The sequence below is a fragment of the Chrysemys picta genome, chromosome 5 (genome assembly GCF_011386835.1).
Source record: "Chrysemys picta bellii isolate R12L10 chromosome 5, ASM1138683v2, whole genome shotgun sequence".
NCBI classification, from domain to species: domain Eukaryota; kingdom Metazoa; phylum Chordata; order Testudines; family Emydidae; genus Chrysemys; species Chrysemys picta.
In genome coordinates, this window is record NC_088795.1 from 24038765 (window position 1) to 24058008 (window position 19244).

The following is a 19244-nucleotide window of genomic DNA, read 5'->3' on the forward strand; positions in this document are numbered from 1 at the left end:
TATAGAAGGCTCTGTACTGGCAGAGGGAGCGCCGCATTGAAGGACTGCAAGTGCCTCAGCTGCTTCTAGTATAAGAGTGTCTGCATCAAGTCAGTCAGTCATTCCCTGGCAGGGATTCCTTTTCTCCATGGGACCTCTTAGAACTTCGACACAAAACCTGTTTACCCTGACTGGTGAAGGGCCAGTATTTGATCCTTGGTACAGTAGCTGAATAGCAATTTGCACCGAGTTACCTACTATGTTTTGCTTCAGAACTTTACATCGATATGATCAAAGAATCATACAAGATGCTTGTCCCACCATATTTGGCTTAGGGCTATAAGCAGGATGGATTGAATTGCTATTTTTCATTCAAAGTAATAGCAGGTTACCTGCTCGTTCATAATTAAAGTGCATGCAAATGCTATTTCTGCAAAGGATCACGCACCTCACAGTACAGGCTCCAGTAGTCCAGGTACACGGCTTCGCTTTGCCTGATGTCAAGGTTTCCATGTTGTCCACTACGACGGTAGGTGAGAGTCTGGTGTGGACATAAGCACACCAGTTCCTGTATAAGAAAGAAGGAAACAGCTTAATTGATTTTTAAATCAAAACTGTAATATCCAAATAACATTTCCCCAAATATGATGGGAACATGATCCTTCAAGAGGAAGGGGACTGGGATACAGGAGATCTGGGTACAGCACCAAGCTCTGTCATAGATTTCCAGGCGATCTTGGGCGACTCATTTCATCCCTCGGTGCCTCAACTCCCCATCAGTAAAATGGGGATAATAATTCCTTTGTGCCCCTCTACAAATTTTAGGGCATGCACTGTTGTTTACTAAATGCTTGTAGAACATCTAGTATAAAGGGATCCTAATATCAGTTGAGGCCTTTAGGTACTACAGGAACACAAACAAATAACACTAACAGTATACTTCAGCAGGCATTTTCTAGCTTTGAGGCCATAGAAACTTGTTGTCTAGGATTCACAGGAGTGGGTCCTAGAGTTTCAGCATCCACACCTCTATCAGTATTTCTATTTCATTGATAGGTTTTCACGCCCCACATTTTTAACCAGTTCTAATATTTACCCACTTTGTGTAGTGCTTTGAGAGCCTTACAGGAAAAGGAACTATGAGCACCAAGCATATGGTGGATGCAAACTGCATCAATAAATATTTGGAAAACATAAATGCAGCCTCCAACAGTAAACATAAAGATCAGATTCTTCTCTCACGTAGAGGGTGTAAATCAGGAGTAATTCTTTTGACGTGTATGGAGTTACACTCATGCAAAACTGGTGTAAGTAAATGGAGAACCAAACACTAAAGTTATAGCGGAGAGATCATAAAATCACTTACAACCACCATGTGATCATATGGGACATAAAAGTCCACCAATGGGGAGAGGAAACAAGGAAACTTCAAAAATTATCATAGTAATTCAGAATAAAAATAACATGTTTGCTAACTCCCTATCCTGTGTTATACAGGTGAGTTAGGTAAGGGGAGAAAAAGGCACAGGTAGCCCCTTCCACCCTAGGACACTTATGCAGCAGTAGGAAAAGATATGCTCCTAGCAGTCTCTTGCTATTGAGTAGTAGGAATAAGTTCTGGCTATAGTACCTGCTGGTGCTCTGTAATCCTAAGGGAACACAGCCTTTTGTGCGTGGACGTGGCCATGCCTCTTGCCCTCCTGTGCATATGGTGTGGTTGGCAACACATGCTAATGTGTTGCAGGTTACACCCATTTAAAACGTCAGTCCTCAGCATACACCCCTCCAGCATCTGAACCCCAATCCTTGCACCCGGTATAGCTCAGGTGAGGATTCTGCATGGATAACAATGAGATCAGAGATAGTTCTTTGTACCGTGTGTCAAAGATAAGGACTAAGTCTCCCATCATAGATGTGGGGTGAATATTATCTCCTTTTTATAGATATGGAATACAAGACTGGACAAAGTGAGCCATTGTATACAGAGGTGGAGCTTCTATTGAAGCCAGTTGTTTATGCTCAAGCTGAATTTGGTACATGGTTTATAATTTTAGGTGCCCCACCTATGACATGGAGAGTTTGATTTTCAGTAGTGCTGAGTATCCTCAATTTCAACTGTTGCAGGTATTCAGAATGTCAGAAAAATCATGCCTCTGAATTTCTAAAGCTGGCCACCCAGCAACTGACGCACTCAAAATTAGAGGCAAAAAATTAAAATGGGGCCTGAAATAACTGACTCAAAGCTACGGGGAGCTAGTGGTAAGGTTAGAATTTAAGATCACATTTCTCCCCACAGAAATAAATGAACTAAGATAAATCTGGTAGCACTCTTTTAAAATTAGATATTGCTTTACACTTGAACAAAGGACAAAATGGAAAAAGGAAAAAAAAAAACAGCCACAAGAACCAATTTTAAAATACATTAAAGGCCTGAAACACAGAGAGCGTTTACTTTTCAGAAACGTAGCCTACTTTTTAAGATTCATAGTGCAAATCCACTAATTATCATAATTATTGAGAGTGGACGAGTTATTGGAACTTGCACACATAGTTGTTGCTAGATGCATTCAATGGGGGACGGGAAAGGAAGCAGCCAAGCCCACTCCAAAATATTGGCTAAGCGTTGTTTTGTTTAAAAAAAAAAAGTCAACATAAATCTCTGATCTCTGTAAAGAATTAACTCTAGTGTTACCTGCAAAGAGCATTTGTATTTAAAATGGTTAAACTAATTTCAAGCTACATCAGGGCAACGGCTGAAGTGGTTCTCTCATAGCCTAGCAATCTTTGATCAGCCTAAATTGGAGGAAAGATGGATGGTAAAAGAGCCCCTGGTGAGACTCATAATTAGGTTTGTGCTACCAATGAAATAAGCTCATTAAGTGATGTTGAAAATGTAAATATAATTTTGAAACCAAATAGTCTGAAAAAAAAATTAGGTTTAAAAATAGAAAATGAAGCATGACGGAAGAATGATGACAGGGTGTGTAAAGGCAAAGGCAGCCACTCAGAACAACTGTTTTGCATAAAGGGAATTTAAACCTGAAAATCCTCTTTACCTTTCATGGAATAATTTATTCCAGATTGGAAATACTGACTTCTAAATCTGTGGGCTTTGTCACAACCTGCAGTTGCTATTGCGCTCCTTTTGCACTGACTTAGATTTGATTTGTGAAACATTGTATTTAAAAAAACAAAAACAATCGCATTGGTAGTAAGAGTGGAAGATCCCTGGGTGACATAAAGCCTGTGTAGCAGCTTTTCACAATCCTGTTGCAGCTCCCAGCATGGGGAGTGGTGCGGGGAAATGATTGCTGGAAAGAGGCTGCAGTAAGAATACCTCTACACTTCCACTGTTCCTAGCTGCTAGAGAACACCCTTTTGGCAGGGCCAAATTTAGGATAGTGTTTGGGTGTAAAGCCAGCTTTGCTCCACAGCCATTGAGTTCTGCACCAAGTGCCTCATGGCTAGATCTGAGAATCTGAGCCATATTAAGTAGTGACAAGGACATTTGCCTGGATAGCGATAAAGGATCAAATTATGGTGCACTGCAGATGAAAGAATGCAGGAAGCCTTCTCCTCTCTCCCCAATGCTCCAATATAAAAAGCAGCCATGCTGGTGGCTGGGCTGTCCCATGCCCCGGAGGGTGCATGCCAGGGGAGTTTGGGGTTGTTGAGGAAATTCATGCTGCATGTACAGGAAAGGTTAGCAAGCATCACTCCCACCGGCACCAATGCAAGCATTATGGAGACTCAGGGTCCAATTCTCCTGCCAATGCAAGATAAGAAGCCAATGTAAATAATTCTCATGTTGTAGGTCTTGAGAGCGGGACTAATCAGGCCTATGAAGCGTCTAGTCCCCACCTCTCATGCACCAAGCACATTGCCATGCTCTAGCATATATTCACTAATAATGCATTTTCCTCCTCAATAGGCAGAAAGTATTAAGCTAACTGCAGGGTAGGGATGCTTACCCATTTGTAGCTGACTGAGCCATGTCGGAGTGAATTGTAATAAACTCATGATATCAGGGTGTGGATGGAGCAGGATTATGAGCAGCATTTTTGAACTTCAAAATGATCTAATCCCCAGAAAAATGCTCTCTCTGCCTGTGGGGTAAGAACAAGTAGCATACGAACCCTGAGCTGTGGTGCAGCCTTAGCAGATGAAAAATAGCTAACATCACTGCACACATTATTTACTGTACTTTTGTTTAACCTTTGATAACATAAGAATGGTCATACTGTGTCAGACCAATGGTCCACAGTATCCTGTCTTCCAACAATGGCCAGTGCCAAATGCTTCAGAGGGAATGAAGAGAAGAGGGCATTTAACACGTGATTCATCCCCTGTTGTCCAGCCCCAGCTTCTGGCAGTTGGAACACCCAGAGCATGGAGTTGCATCCCTGATCTTGGCTAATAGCTGTTGAGGGACCTGTGCTCTGTGAACTTATCTAATTCTTCTTTGAGCCCAGTTATCCTTTTGGCTTTTACAACATCCCCTGGCAACAAGTTCCGCAGGTTGCCTGTGCGTTGTATGAAGTAGTACTTCCTTTTGTTTATTTTAGATCTTCTCCCTATTAGCTTAATTGGGTGATTCCCTGGCTCTTGTGTTATGTGAAGAGGTAAATAACATTTCCTTATTTACTTCCTCCACACCATTCATGATTTTATGATAACATTCATGATAATGAGCAGACATAATTCACTGATTGTCTGAGCTTCTGAAGTTGTCATGGATTATGGATCGTATATGTTGAAGAAAGAGATGGTTGGGTTAAAATGATTGCCGGGACAGAAGGTTCATTTTGAAAGTCAAATGTATGTTGCTCATTCTTGGACAGGCTGGGATCTGCACATGATTAAGTCCGTTGCTGAATTGGGGTTTAGCAATAATACCAACTCCCCTTTGTAATGTGGTTGGAGCAAATGACGTTCTTTCCACTGCCCCAAATCCAGTTAAAAGATAGCGGAAGGCTAGTAAAATCATAAACTTTGCTCAAGCACAGGGTTCATTGGTGAAGGTCTGTTCTAATTTCTTTGGTTTAATGTCTATATCTTTTTCTAGGTGCTGAAACCATCCTTTTCTGGGTTGCTGAATTTCTTTCAATTTCTGTATTAAAATCTTCCGTCTCAGTGTATCTATTTCACTCACTAACAGTAAAAGCCAGCAGGTGGCAACCTTTCCTAACATACACAGCTGAAAGGACCATGCACAACAATTCACTCACTATATCCAGACAATTAAATACATCAGAACGATTCACCTGGCTCCCCACACTGTGGTTTTTCTCCTGTTTCCAACTGTGTAGTGTGGTGCGTGCACATGAGAATCTTAGATTTTGCTGAGAGAGCTTCCCATATGAATAACAATTGTTTTTTTTAAAAAACAATTTAAAACAATTTTGCATTCTAAACCGCATTAGAAAAAATATTTGTTAGGTTCATGGCATTCAGAGAAATAGCCAGATCCTCCAGAGGAATAGAGCAGCAAAATCCACTGAAGTCAATATAGAGTCATCAGTTTACACCAGCTGAGGATCTTGTCTCCTTGTGAGCCAGAATTGTTTAGCTGCACTACATGGTTATGCAAAATTCACACATAGCCATAAAGGTGCTCCTAAACACATCAGTTAATATAATACATTGCCTTGAACAAGCAGAATGAGGCCAGGATTCTTATACTAATCACACCACCAAGCCAGCGTTGGAGGAACAATAGAGATCACTGAACTGTAATTAAAAAACAAGACAAAAATATTCCATTTAATTCCAACAACTGCAAGAAAAAAAGGGGTATTTTTAAGCGGGGACATGTGTCTCCTGCTTTGGAGCAGTTCAATCAGCCCCCTTTCTATAAAGAAGGCTAGCCTTGCAAAATTGTCATGAAAATTTACCAGCCCGCTGACAAAATCAGCTTGTTCATTGGGGACTTATACCAAAGGCCATTGAAGTGAATGGAGGGAGTATTTCTATGGGCTTTGGATCGGGCCCCTTATGATTAGGATGACTGATGCAAATGTAAAGTGAAATGTAATTTATTCAACCATCAAAAAAATGTTTATTTCCCTGGGGCGACTGGGAGAATGGACGTTTACGAGGCTGTAATAACCACTTCCGTATCATGTCGCCACTGTAAATACATTACAAAGCAAAAAAGAACATCCACTGGAAGCTCTGTAACTTAGAGCAGTTGCTTCCATTTGCTTAGAAACACAGATGACGCTTCTGAACAAGCCTTGCAACTGTTCCTAAACCCCGGCAAAATGCACACTACCGTTAGCTAAAAGCCCAAAGGGCATGGATTTAGTTCTGCTCCCTTACTCGTTTTGTACTGCTGCTGAAAAGGGGTTTATTTTTATCCACAAGTAAATTAGATTACTTAGCTTTTAACTGATGCAATATTGAATCTGCACAGTTGAACTGCATTGAACCATGGGATTACTGTGTAGCTGAAGAAATACAAAAGGACCTAGATCTGGAGCATTAATTAAAGGCAACACATGGCTCTGTGATTGATTCAGATGATATTCACTGTATACATTGCATGGAATAGTGTAGGCGATACAGAGCCTGGTTCTCCCCGACTTTGCACTTTGTGTCATCATTTACACCAGTGCAAAATGGTTGTAAAATGCTACTAAATGAGAATGGTAGCATGTTACACCTGCCATGCACTGACATGTACGTCTCCCCAAGGTACAAAGCTGTGGAGAATCAGACTCATAGAATAGTAAAGTAAAATTCAGGAATAGGGGTGTTGAGTCCAGCGTTCTTATCATATTCCAACTTCTGAAACCAATTGCATCTATGTAAATTCCCCTTACAATTTAAACTGGATATGAGATTCTTCACTTTCTTTCTAAGGCTCCAGTGCAGCAAAAGACATAAGCACATAGTTAACTTTAAGCATGTGAACCTTCCCATTGACTTCAAGTTAAGTGCATGCTTAAGTGCTTTGTTAAAGCATGGCCCTATAGTGTTGTGTAGCAGTATGGTGTGCAAAGAAATACTGCTTTTTTAAAAAAAAAGGATGATTTTCCTTTATTTGTGTCTCATCTTGCAGCTTTTACCACATTTAGCTACTCCACATTCATGCAGGTAGATCAGTTGGGCTAAGTTTCTACTGCCTTACACTATTTATAGTTACTTGCACCTGTTCAAAAGAAGCGTAGAGTGAGTGTAAAATGCCCACCCTGGTATAAGTGAATCTTTGCATGTATTAGAAGAGGTCCCTCTTTAACCAAAGATGTATTTTTAAATCAAAAGTTTTAAAAGTGTAAACCCTTCTTTGGCTAATTTTAAATTGATTGACTTATTGATTGATTTATAGTTATTTAGATACTTAAAGGAGTCCATACATAGATTTGCACCTCTTTAATTATTTCATTTTAAAACAATTTTTCTTTAACTGGTGCACGTTTTAATTCAGAAAAGCTTTGAGAGAAGAATTCTGTTCTGGTAGCATTTTATGCTCATTCTGCATAAACTTAAATGCTAATCAAGATGCAAGTCAGGGTAGAATCTCACTTCAATGGGACTGCTCATGTGAGTAAGGGTTGCAATGATTATGTCTTTTATTAAAAAACATTAACCTCATAATAAGTTTTCCCCATCTGAAAATAGTGTATATAAGGAACACAGTTAGGTTGAGTCAGGCCTTGAATTTAGATTATGTAGAAACAAGATGTTACAAAACCCATGATTCATAGAAATATATCCATACATTTTTATTTTATAAAAGATTCCAATGAGAATATTGCTTAGCTTGATTTAAACAGCCTGCCAAGTATTTGTACTGAGAGAGTCTGCACATTTATATAATGCAAATCAGCATACTAAGAACAGAAAGAAACATCACAGTGTTTTGCTACTGCACAAGAGCCCAAAAACAACAGGATCAATTATTTCCCCCTCAATCATTTTCTTGGTACCCAATGGGTGACATAATAAGAGACTCTTCACCTGTTCAGTACCTAAAGACATGATGGATTCTCGATCACTTGCACTCTCTGAGGCTATGTCTGTACTATGAGCTAGGGATGTGATTCTCAGCTCATGTACACAACGAGAGCTAGACAAGTATAAGTAGTAGCACTAGCATAGTCGCACAGGCAGCAGTGGTGCGACTTCCCTATCCTGAATACGCATCCACAGAGTTCAGGTGACTTTGTATTCAGCACGGCTGAGCCATGCCACCACTGCCCATGCTACTGGGACTAGACTCCCACCTATACTCACGCTAGCTCTCATTGAGCTAGCAGAAATATGCGTACATGAGCTGGGAACCACACCCCCAGCTCACAAGTGTAGATGCCACCTGAGCTAAGACTGGATATCTTGTTAAAAGATATGCTGTAACTCAAGCAAAAGTTACGGACTTGATGGGGAAATTATTAGATGAGGTTCTGTGGCCTCTATCATGCAGGTCAGAGTAGATACCTGTAATAGTCCCTTCTGGCCTTAAAATCTCTGATTTTATTAATCCCAATTGAAAGGTAAAAAAATGCTTATACTGGCTAGAAATGGACAATAAAAAGTGAAATTGACTAGTCTATTTTCATTGTCCATGCTAAATGGAATGCAAAAAAAATATATATGCAAATTTAAAGTAAATTTGGAGAATTCCAACAGCTCAAATCAGTTTGCATGTAATGGTACCACATTCAATTGAGGCTGTCTTTGACATATGTAGTTTTTATTGAGAGAGAGAGAGAGAGAGAGAGTGCACTCTTGTTGATATAAAAGAATAAGGGGAAATAAAGGTGTACAATTTGTTTGCTCAGGATTCAAGGCCCTGACATTTTGTCCTGCATTCTCCAAAACAGATGCTTTTCTGTCATCATTCATTTCCTTTGTCGCACATAGCATGTTGATATCTTGGACAGTGAACAGTCCCGTTGTGTTATTCAAATTTTGATTTAATATCATGAGCCATTAAATCTTCTTTCCAATGCTGCAGTGTCAGTCCACAGCTTCCACTCACCTATTAGCTTCTTATCATTTCTAGGGATCAGTAAACTGGCTCAGATAAAATAAGGACTATCCTGTGACTGACATGTCAGGTAAGCTGGGGTGGGATTTGAGACCTTTACTCCACTATTTCAAAGTCCAACTGACAGCTACACCTGACCTTTCCGAGCCCAGTCAAAATAACCAACATTTCCTGCAGTCAACGTGTAAACTAACCATTCAAAAATACTTCCATTAGCCTAGTTTGAAAGTAAGCCCTCAAAATACAGCTGAGAAACCAACCTATATCCAGTCTCTAAAATGCTCATAGTTACAGTTAAATTTGAGATCTTTTTCTCGAGTATTATCTCCCATAACCTAATCAGCCACAAGCATGAAGTCCCACATGCGATCATTCTTTTGGCTTACTGCCTGCTTATATGATTGCGTCTCACCTGACATTCAACAGTACTGATTTTCACAGTCGGCTTAGTTATCCTCTAATCTGAAAATAATAGGCTATCCTTACTTATCCTTAGCTAGCAGTTCAGTGAGACTGCATGGAGCTGAGGACACACTTTTTGTATTTAGTTTCAGGAAATTTGTAAATTGACTTACCCATCACTTGTGGATTCTGCCACTGCGAAGTACCTTTCTCTTCAAGTGGTTTGATTTATTTCAGTGGAACTCCTTGCAGGACAAGGCCCTGATGCAAAACCCATAGAAGTCAATGGGAGTTTTTCTAGGGACTTCAGTGGGTTTTGGATCAGGCCCTTAGTACTTACTAGGAGCACAAGCAGCAGAATCTTCCCTTCCTTCATTTTCAGTATGAAATTTGCCTTTTAAACCACTTTCAGCACACAAGAAACAGGCCGCAAAAGAAAGACCTTGTGAGAACATACGAGGACACCTAGCTGCTGTTCTTTTTCTTGACACATTTATTTCTAGGAATTAGTGCATTCATTTTCTAAAGTGTTCATTGTGTTCATATCTGTGAGAGTTCATATTTTCTGTGCAAATTTAAATAGATGTTACAGGTGCACCTGATAAGAAATACAGCAAAGAACTGAATGTCAGACCTATGTGAATGGTTTGGAACTAAATCCTAACGCTAACTGGCAAATTTGTGAGTGTAATCTTAATCTGTATAATGGGAAGGAGTGACAATAATGTGAGAAACTTGCTGCTCACATGGAACATGAAACAAGGCATATGTTGACCATTAAGCCAAAGGGCCTGTTGCTAAGAAAAGGCCTATTGTTAAGTGAACTAAACCCCTATCAAACTTTAAGAATAATTTGCAATAATAAATGTTAACTCATGCAACCTTTACTAAGAGTGGAAAATTTAGTTTAGTAAGAGTAGAACGTTTCATATAATATCCTGTGTATCAGAAGAAGTGTTTTTAACTGCAAAATGTACTAACCACATTACTATCGAAAGTCTGGCTCTTGCAATATGTACTTGGGAGTTTGCAACATGTACCAGAGAAAAGGAGCTATACGTAAGTGTCATGTGTAAAAAGAGAAGTTATGGCTTGACAACAATCGGTCTATAAAAGATTAAGTTTGAGTTACTGATGCAATAGACAGTCCTAGGACCAGCCTGTCATTTGTGTCAGTGGTTGCAAGCTTCGGTTCCATAAAGATTAGGTATTATACACCTCTTCTTATTATGAGCTAGTCTTAATAATATAGGCGACTTTATTAATAAATGCAATCAAGCCTGACTACTCCTATCTCACGATTTTATTGTTACTAAGACCGAACTATTAAATACATATATTCTTATGTGTTACCTTTAAATAGAGAGTAAATAAACATTTAACATTAAAGTAATTAGTATAACGGGGAGAGCGGGAGCAGTTATTACCACCTTAAAAATATTGCAGACTTTAGAAAGCAAAACCATGGGCATTTAGAGCATCACTTCATCGCAATCTGAGCTGAAGAGGAAACTAAGTGCCCCAATTTGGCCTCTTACTGAAGGAGCGAAGGGAAGAGCTATACCGAGAGCGTTCCTCTGTAATAAATTCCTTGTGCATGTTGCAAAAATGCCACTTGGAGAGATGGGCTGGATTCCTTTAGTACTGTATTGAGTACTGTATTCCAAAACAGAGCCTGCCTCTCTAATACCTTGTAATTTTAACCACCAGCCTGAGGCTTAGAAAACCTGCATTTTAGATGTTGCTGTTTTTTCTAAACCACAATGTTTGTTTTCAGCAATTAGCATTTTCACTTAAGTTTCATAATTACAGGGGCAGCTCACATAACACCTCTTTCCTTCCTTCCTGAGTGGTTGCGGGAAAAGACAAGTGATAGTTTTTAGTGTGCTGGTACCTGTAAACACTGCAGAGCAGAACTCCAACAACCCCAAGTAGCCTTTACTGTCACTCTGTGTGCCAAGTCCCAAAAGCGACTCATCCAACACTGTATATTATAGCTATTTGTAATGTTAATCTCACAACTGAACTACATTGCCTGTCCATTCATTCCATGCACGGGGCACTACTACTGGGAATGATCATCTGTAACAGAACATCGTTGCAGTACTGATGCAAATAAATTAGTCCCCCACCACCTCCCTGAACTGTATCAGCCCTATTCAACCTAGCTAAATGAAAAAATCCATGCAGTGTGCAGGTTTGCCTTTGTCACCTTATAGAAGCATGTTTAGTGATCCATCAGTACTTAACCATACTAAACCTTTCACTTCTGCATTCAGCAATGAAATTCTTGTAAGTACTCCCTGTTAAAGTTCTATTTGGGACATTATAAATTCCTTGCCATGGGGCTATAGTGACACATCAGGTAGTTACATGGACCGGCCATGGAGATACATTATTAACCCTAATACCTAGTATATAACATAGCAATGAGTTGGTGAAATAATGCCAGTACCTGGTTTAGCAATATGCTTTGCGTGCTGGGATCACAATGGTACTAAACGTGCTCAGAATACACAGATAGGAAAATTAAAAGCTGCTAGACTGGGGGATTAGAGACAAGGTTCAGGAATATCATCATCTCCTTACACTACTGGAGAGGAAGTACTTGACTTAGGCTCTGGGAAGGAAGGTTAAGGACCACTCACTCTTCAAGTATCTCCTGCTAGTTACTAGAGCAACCTTACACAGGAGGCCTCTCTCCATACAGACCGTTGTGAAAGTGCAGTAATCACAGCTCACAGGTAAGATAAAAAGCAGGGCTTAAGATGGCGTGTCTAAAATACAGGGATATCCAAGGTCTTCTGAAATCCACTCGAGAATCTCTCTCCACTGAATTTAAAACTCCAAAAGACCAGATTCACCACCATGTGCAACTCTGGTGATGCAAAGCATCCATAAATGTGGCTTAACCAATCGGTTAAACCGGGTTTACAGCTGTTCTCGGTCATTGAAGCAGCCAGATTGTACGGTGAACACTGTGCATCAGCTTTTATTTCTATGTTCGCTACACATTCCTCCATGTCAAAAACATCACAAAAATATACAGGGAACTGCTGAGAATTTCAGAGCACTGGTTATGTCTAGGAATTGTTGCAGCACACACATCACCTATGACAACTGAGCAAATCCATCATGGCTGTTGGGTTGATTAAACCTTTCTCTCCTTAATAGATGTAATAATCGCAATGAATAGCAGCATATTCGGGGTAGAAAGATAGGTTTATAGAGGTCTCTGAGACCCTGTATGGATTAGCCTGTGACTGCCTCTGTACCCCCAACATAATAAAATCATTACACTACCACTTGCAGTGAAATATTGTGGTAATCTAGCCTTTGTTGTAAGTTAAGTTGAGTCATATTGGACCCAATGGTGTAGTTCCAAAACAACTCTTCATTTAATTTTTATTGTAACTTTCTTGCTTATGGCATTTTAAGTAGTTAAATGACAACTAGTCCTAAAACAGTAAATTGCTATCAATTCAGGGTTTGGTTTTTTACAACACTTACAGCGCTATAATAAAGCCCTATAATAGTTGTCAATAAAGTGTTGTTAATATTAAACTGCAGCTCGCTTGCTCTCCGAGGCCCACTGAGTCAATTATAAGGCTTTGCACTTCTATAGCACTTTCCATTTTAGGAACGTAATTAAGTCCAATTCCTGAGACCAGTGGCCAGTCGGAATAGCCATGATCAGCTTGGCTATGGGAAAAGGATAGCAAGATCTGTTTAGCTGCAGTCATGCTGCTCTGCCCACATAAAGTCAATGAATTACTCTGAATTTACACTAACTGAGAACAGAATTGGGCCCTAAATGATCACATATATCATGCAGCAAGTCAATTTGAGCTAGAAAATTAGCTTTGATCCAGGTTGTCCAATTGTCCAGTCAACTAATATTTGTCTTACGTGGCGTCAACAGTAGTAATGTGCTTCACCAATTAACTAACTTAGTAGATAACAAGGAGACAGAGACGGGGTCTCTGCCTAGAATGTTCAACTTTGTAGGTCAGGCTCCATTTTTCACTGCTCAGGCCCACCTCTAAATAGCCAGCACTCATTTGGTGTTCAATTGTGGAAGCCCTGTGGTGTGGAATACCCACTAACTTAAAGGACTAAACCCTACTCTGTCACTCAAACTAGTTTGAGTGGTTGGTAACCTTTGGTATAGTGATGAGAGGTGGTGAAAAGTATTAATACTGTTCAATGGATACATTATGTCCCTCTTTGAGACTCATTGCTTCTGCATGCCTGCCCTACAAGAAAAGAACTACACTGAACATAATACAAAACCAACCAGTCCTCTAATTAGCTTTTCCCCTCTGAGTTTCTCTGTGATTCCCATCTTCAAAGGGTCATTCAGTGAAGGTGGCCATTAAAAAAAAACACAAGGAAATACTTTTTCACGTGACGTACGATTAGACTATGGAACTCACGGAGGCGAAGAGCTTGGCAGGATTCAGAAATGCTTTAGACATTTATATGGATAATATGAAAATCCAGAAATATAAAAGGAACTGCTTCAAAAAAAAGGTTATGAAGGGACAAAATGCCTCATGTATTAGAGCTTATTGGGGGCAAGGAGGAAATTCTTTTTTGAAGCAGGTTATCCCATAACTGCCTACTGCAACATTTTTTGCATCTTCCTCTGGAGCATCTGGTCCTGGCCACCACCGGAGGCAGGATTCTGAACTATGTGGAGCACTGCTCTGATCCAGTACCTTAGTGCCTATGTTTGGTATTTCTGTCTACTAGAGTTGAAGCTCTTTGGGACAAGTACTGTCTTCATTGTGCATCATGTAGTGCCGAGCACATTACTGTCAGGTAACAGATATAACCCTGCCATTGGATATTATAATTCATGCCCCAATTAAAGGACCATTTGCCATATTTACATAACTACAGTAGGATAGAAAATAAAATTTTAAAGTGGCTAATCCAGTTTTTAATTCTATTTCTGTATAGGATCCCCTTGTTTTTGGGTTGCCACATTGTTTGACTTTTGCTATTTTTTAATGGATTTTTATAGTGATTTTTATTTTGTTTTAATTGTCTGCACAGCATGGAGTGGCCTGGTGGTGGGAGTATTCTCTAAATAAAGTGATCACTAATAACGATTAGTTAGTACCAAATTATTTAAAACTATGATAAACTTATGAGGAATATTTTTTATTTCTTAAGCATATGCACACACACCTATACACAAACAAAGCAGCACACAGCGAACTGGTGGAATTTTTCCAAAATTTGATTATTTTGACCTTTTTTGATGACATTTTGAATATTAACCAAAAGGAATGAATTTTTCATGAAAATGTTTGCAAAAAGATGCTTATTTTTCACCTGCTCTAATGTACATGTAATGTGTATATATGCAAAACAACTTTATTATCCAAATGTCTTCTGGGACAATGATTAAGTTCAGCTAATCAGGGTTAGGTATTACTGAGGGAATTTCCATTATAACTAATAGTCAGCAGGGCACATGACCCTTTTTCGAAAGGCAGAATAGTTGGATAATTAAAGTTATAATGTAGATACATATTGTAGATCTTGGGAAAGGTGCTGATTTCCTCCCTCCACAAAATAATGTTATCACATAATAAGTGATGTTATGGTTTTTTTTCCCTATTATCTCTTCCCCTTCTTCAAGGTCTCTTCCTATTGTGCTTTGTATACGGAACCTTTTGACATCGGTGTGTCTGTACATATGCTAACACAATGGGTTGCTGTGAAGGGTATGAGGTCAGATACCTTATACAAGGTCACTGGAAGAGTCTGTTTCAAACTGAATTTAACAAAAGATGGATGTGCCCATTCAAAATAAAGTAAAGGGCAAGGTGGATTTCTAAGTTAGAAGTTTTTAATAGCTTAAAGATAATGCACTGTAAAGCTATTGACATATTTGTGCTATGCTCACTACACAATGAAGGAAACTCAAAGAAAGCCATATGTATTGACATCAAGTTTTACAATGTGCCAGTCTAATTTTATTTAACACCATTACTGCAAAAAAGGGTTAGCCGTAATCATGTTTAAGTACTTTGTGGGGATGTAAAAAACCCCACATTTATTTAAAATAGTTAATATTTAGCTCTTAAATAGCACTTTCATCTCACAGTAGATCTCAAAGTGCTTAACAAAGGTGGTCAGTATCAGAACCCCAATTTTACAGATGGGGAAACTGAGGCAGAGAGGTGAAGTGACTTGCACAGGGTCACCCAGCAAGCCAGTAACAGAGCCAGGAATAGAACCCAAGTCTCCTTAAATTGTTGTAAACATTCTCACATATAGTTATGACTATATTATAGGACTATGAAGAATTAGGATCTTGGAATGAGAAGCAGAATATTAACCATTCTACCTGAAAGACCACCAGGATCAAATCTAACCTTGTACTATAGGAGTTAGCTCAGAGTGACAGGTCATGTGGCTTGAGTTTGGCATTCTGATCCATCTTATTACCCTATACTGCAACTCATCCCTGTAATATCTCAATGCGATATCTAATTCTTGCTTTGCAACTTAACCTGGTATATGGGGTTTGAGCAAAATGAGATTTGAGTGGAGTAGTAGTAGCTTAGTCCTCAACTAACCCCACTAACTTCCATGGGGCTACTCCTGGAAAAAGATACTATTTAACATGAGGTTTATTTAACTATTTAACACATCCAGCCCTGATGGGAGAGACTCCAGTGAGCTCACTTACTCCAGGGCTGAATTTGGCCCTCTATATCCATTTCTCCCCCCGGCCCCCGCAAACTAGGAAATAGGGACAATACGCACCTACTCCATGGTGGTATTGTGAACATTAATTGTAAGTTGTTGAATACTGCAAAGGGAGGTCTGCCAGAGTTCGCTATGGCTGTTTTTGAGGGGTTTAGAAAGGCTGAGAAATTCCATTTCCTAGTCAGTAGTTACACCAGTTGGAAGCTGAATCAATGTGGAAAAGCCTAGGGACTTCAGTTTTATCAAGTGTGAAAGCTTTCACCTATTTCTTCATTCAAACAAATATGAAATTGGTGATAGTTGCATGATCTCACCAATAAAGTGATCCAGTTTAACTCCAGTTTACCCAGACCACTGTGACAAGGAGTTTGTTATAACACACTATATTCATCTTTGAGAACTTCAGTGGAATACTGCTTTTATGGAAGTGCTCTCCTTACTGTAATCTCTTCCTAGGTTAGACCAAATGGACTCTGGTCATTTGTGTCTGTTATCACTTGCACACAGAGCCTGCTCCAAAGCCCAGCAAGGTCAATGGGAATCTTTTCATTGCCCAAAGGCTTTAGATCAAATCCCTGCATACCGTGCAGGGAGATGTTTCTAGGAGTTTGTCAGTTATCTTTTGTTTAAATTAAAGAGAAAAAACAAGTTTATATTTTTAGCATTAAGATGTAAATAAGCACTGTAGAAGAGGAAACCTCTATTGTATAGCCACATAGTGATAAATATTACTGAAAAATAGCAATACTTTGCACCATTACGCCAAATAGCCAAACACTTACCAACAATTAGGGAAGCCTCAACACCTCGTTGAGGTAAGTAATGATTCGTCCCCATTTAAAGTGTAAGGAATTTTACAAACAAGGTAAGTGACTCACCCAAGCTACTCTGCCCAGTGGCGAGATTATTCACTAAAGACAGTTGGTCTAACACAGGGATCGGCAACGTTTGGCACGCGGCTCACCAGGGTAAGCATCCTAGCAGGCCGGGCCAGTTTATTTACCTGCTGACGCGGCAGGTTTGGCTGATCGCGGCCCACACTGCCCACGGTTCACCGTCCCGGGCCAATGGGGGCGGCGGGAAGCCACGGCCAGCACATCCCTCGGCCCACACCGCTTCCCGCCACCCCCATTGGCCCGGGACGGAGAACCGCGGCGAGTGGGGGCCGCCCTCGGCCGAACCTACCGCGTCAGCAGGTAAATAAAGTGGCCCGGCCCGCTAGGGTGCTTACCCTGGCGAGCCGTTTGCCGAACGTTGCCGACCCCTGGTCTAACAAGTACCCAGTCATGAATGTTAATGGTGCTGCAGTGCCACTTGGTTTGGCTTTCAATTAATCTTTTTTTTTATTAGGCAGCACCATATTTTAATAGTTCGTGATTCCTTCAACAAAGTGACAAGGTGGGGGAGGTAACATCTTTTACTGGACCCACTTCTGTTTGTCTCTCTAACCAACAGAAGTGGGTCCAATAAAAGATATTACCTCACCTACTTTGTCTCTAATATCTTGGGACCAACACAGCTTCACCACCACTGCATACCCTCTAACAGGGGCAGTTCAGGAACACAAAGCCAAACATGTTTTAAAAGGCCCCTATGTTTGTGCACCCAAACAAGTGGGTGTGCAATCTCTTGAACCCACAAAAATGAAAATTTTCAAGAGGGAGAATTTAGATACCACACTGCTCAATGAGTGCCTAAAACAGGAAACAGACAATCTACAAAAAATGTGTGTTATGGGCAGCTCCTTAAAACCCTGAAGAATATTGACCACAGATAATTAGGTTATTCCATCGTCCATTCTAGCCATAGATGATAGTGAGGACTTGCACACTGGCTTTAAAATAATAAGCGTGACAGGCTAAACTCTGCAGTCTTTACTTAGCCACTACAATGGGAGTTTTGATGATGGTATGGGGCCATGGGAACTTGGCAATCATGAGTTTGCAGGTGTAGATGCATGGACTTGGATACACTGAGTAAGGACTACAGATGTTGGCCCTGGCTCCCTCCCACCCCCCTCAAATCCAAGTCCTATTGAAATCAATGGAAACTTTGCCTTGGATTTCAGTAGGACCAGGATATGGCCCATGGCCTTTATAAGCAGATCATAAGATAAGAGAATAAAATAAGTAGCTTTCCTTACTTTCCCCGGGTAGTTTCAAAGCTGGATTTTTTGAAGTCAGCATCCTTCTTAGTGCTGGTGCTGGCGGCGCTGTAGTACGACAGCCTGGGAGATCTGTTCCCTGTTCTTTGCTGGCTTTTAACAGCCCCTTGTTGGGGAGGCATCTTTCTAGGAGTGCTCTGTGCAAAGCTCCCTGTGCTGTTGGATAGGGCTCCTTGCTTAGCATTAGCACCACCACGACTGCTGTTTCCACTGGACTGTGTTGTAGGGGTGGAGGTTTTCTTCTCCTCGGTCCCTGGCAGGGTTTTCAATCCCTGAGCCTCTTCTGTGAACGCAGGGGTGATTTTCACAGCATGCTCCCACGATGTACTTGCTGCAGCTGTTTGGATCTCAGAAGGGGTGGATATGGGGGTTGCCACCAGGTTTCTGAGGCTGTGCGTTGCAGTAGGAGGTGAAGTCAAGTCTGCGTGGCTTGGTTGGGTCTCACCATCCCTAGTCATGGGCCAGGGCTTGCCAGTGGTAGCAGATCCCAGGCTGCCACTCTGCAAGTGCGAGAGAAGCAATAAGAAGATTATCTCCTTCATCCTGTGTTGTTTTGTAAGAGCCACGAGATGTCTCACATGTATTCCTTGTGAGAGGATCCTGCAGCTGCCTTCTCCTCCTCCTGAGGTGCAGCTCAGAGTGAACCTGCACAGAGAGTGCTCTGCCAGTTTTGTTTCTATAGAAGAGGAAACAGGTTTTTAGTTGTTTCAAAACTGACTGAGGAAGCTCAATTTCCTGTTTCTGTGAATTTCTCTGCAACCTGTGCCCCCTTACAGGGCTGGAGCCTGGAAGCCTTAGGGGAAAGAAAAAAGGGTTCTCTGCTGAAGCTACAGGATGAAGATTAATGGCACAATGTGTATGTGGAAACATTGTCAGTGAAGTTAGTTTGAAGGGGAAACAACATCAAACCAGTTAAGTAATTTCCCTTTCACATGCATCTGTGCACAGATCATGAGTTACTTGTCAAATGTGCCACTT

At 40.5% G+C, this 19244-nt stretch overlaps 1 protein-coding gene across 14 annotated transcripts in view; it reads right to left on the minus strand.

Moving 5' to 3' along the window:
• MMRN1 (multimerin 1) overlaps positions 1 to 19244 on the minus strand; it is a 68943-nt gene that overhangs the window by 38916 nt on the left and 10783 nt on the right. For 8 of the 14 annotated variants that reach the window (XM_024103107.3, XM_065596106.1, XM_065596109.1 and 5 more), the window contains 2 exons: positions 18246 to 18942; positions 428 to 547 (listed from right to left, as the gene is read on the minus strand). In XM_024103107.3, coding sequence (XP_023958875.2) covers positions 428 to 547; positions 18246 to 18808 — 683 coding nt within the window. In that variant the 5' untranslated portion in view covers positions 18809 to 18942. The remainder of the gene's footprint in view (positions 1 to 427; positions 548 to 18245; positions 18943 to 19244) is intronic. The other 6 variants (XM_065596112.1, XM_065596111.1, XM_065596110.1 and 3 more) reach the window with 2 other exon arrangements.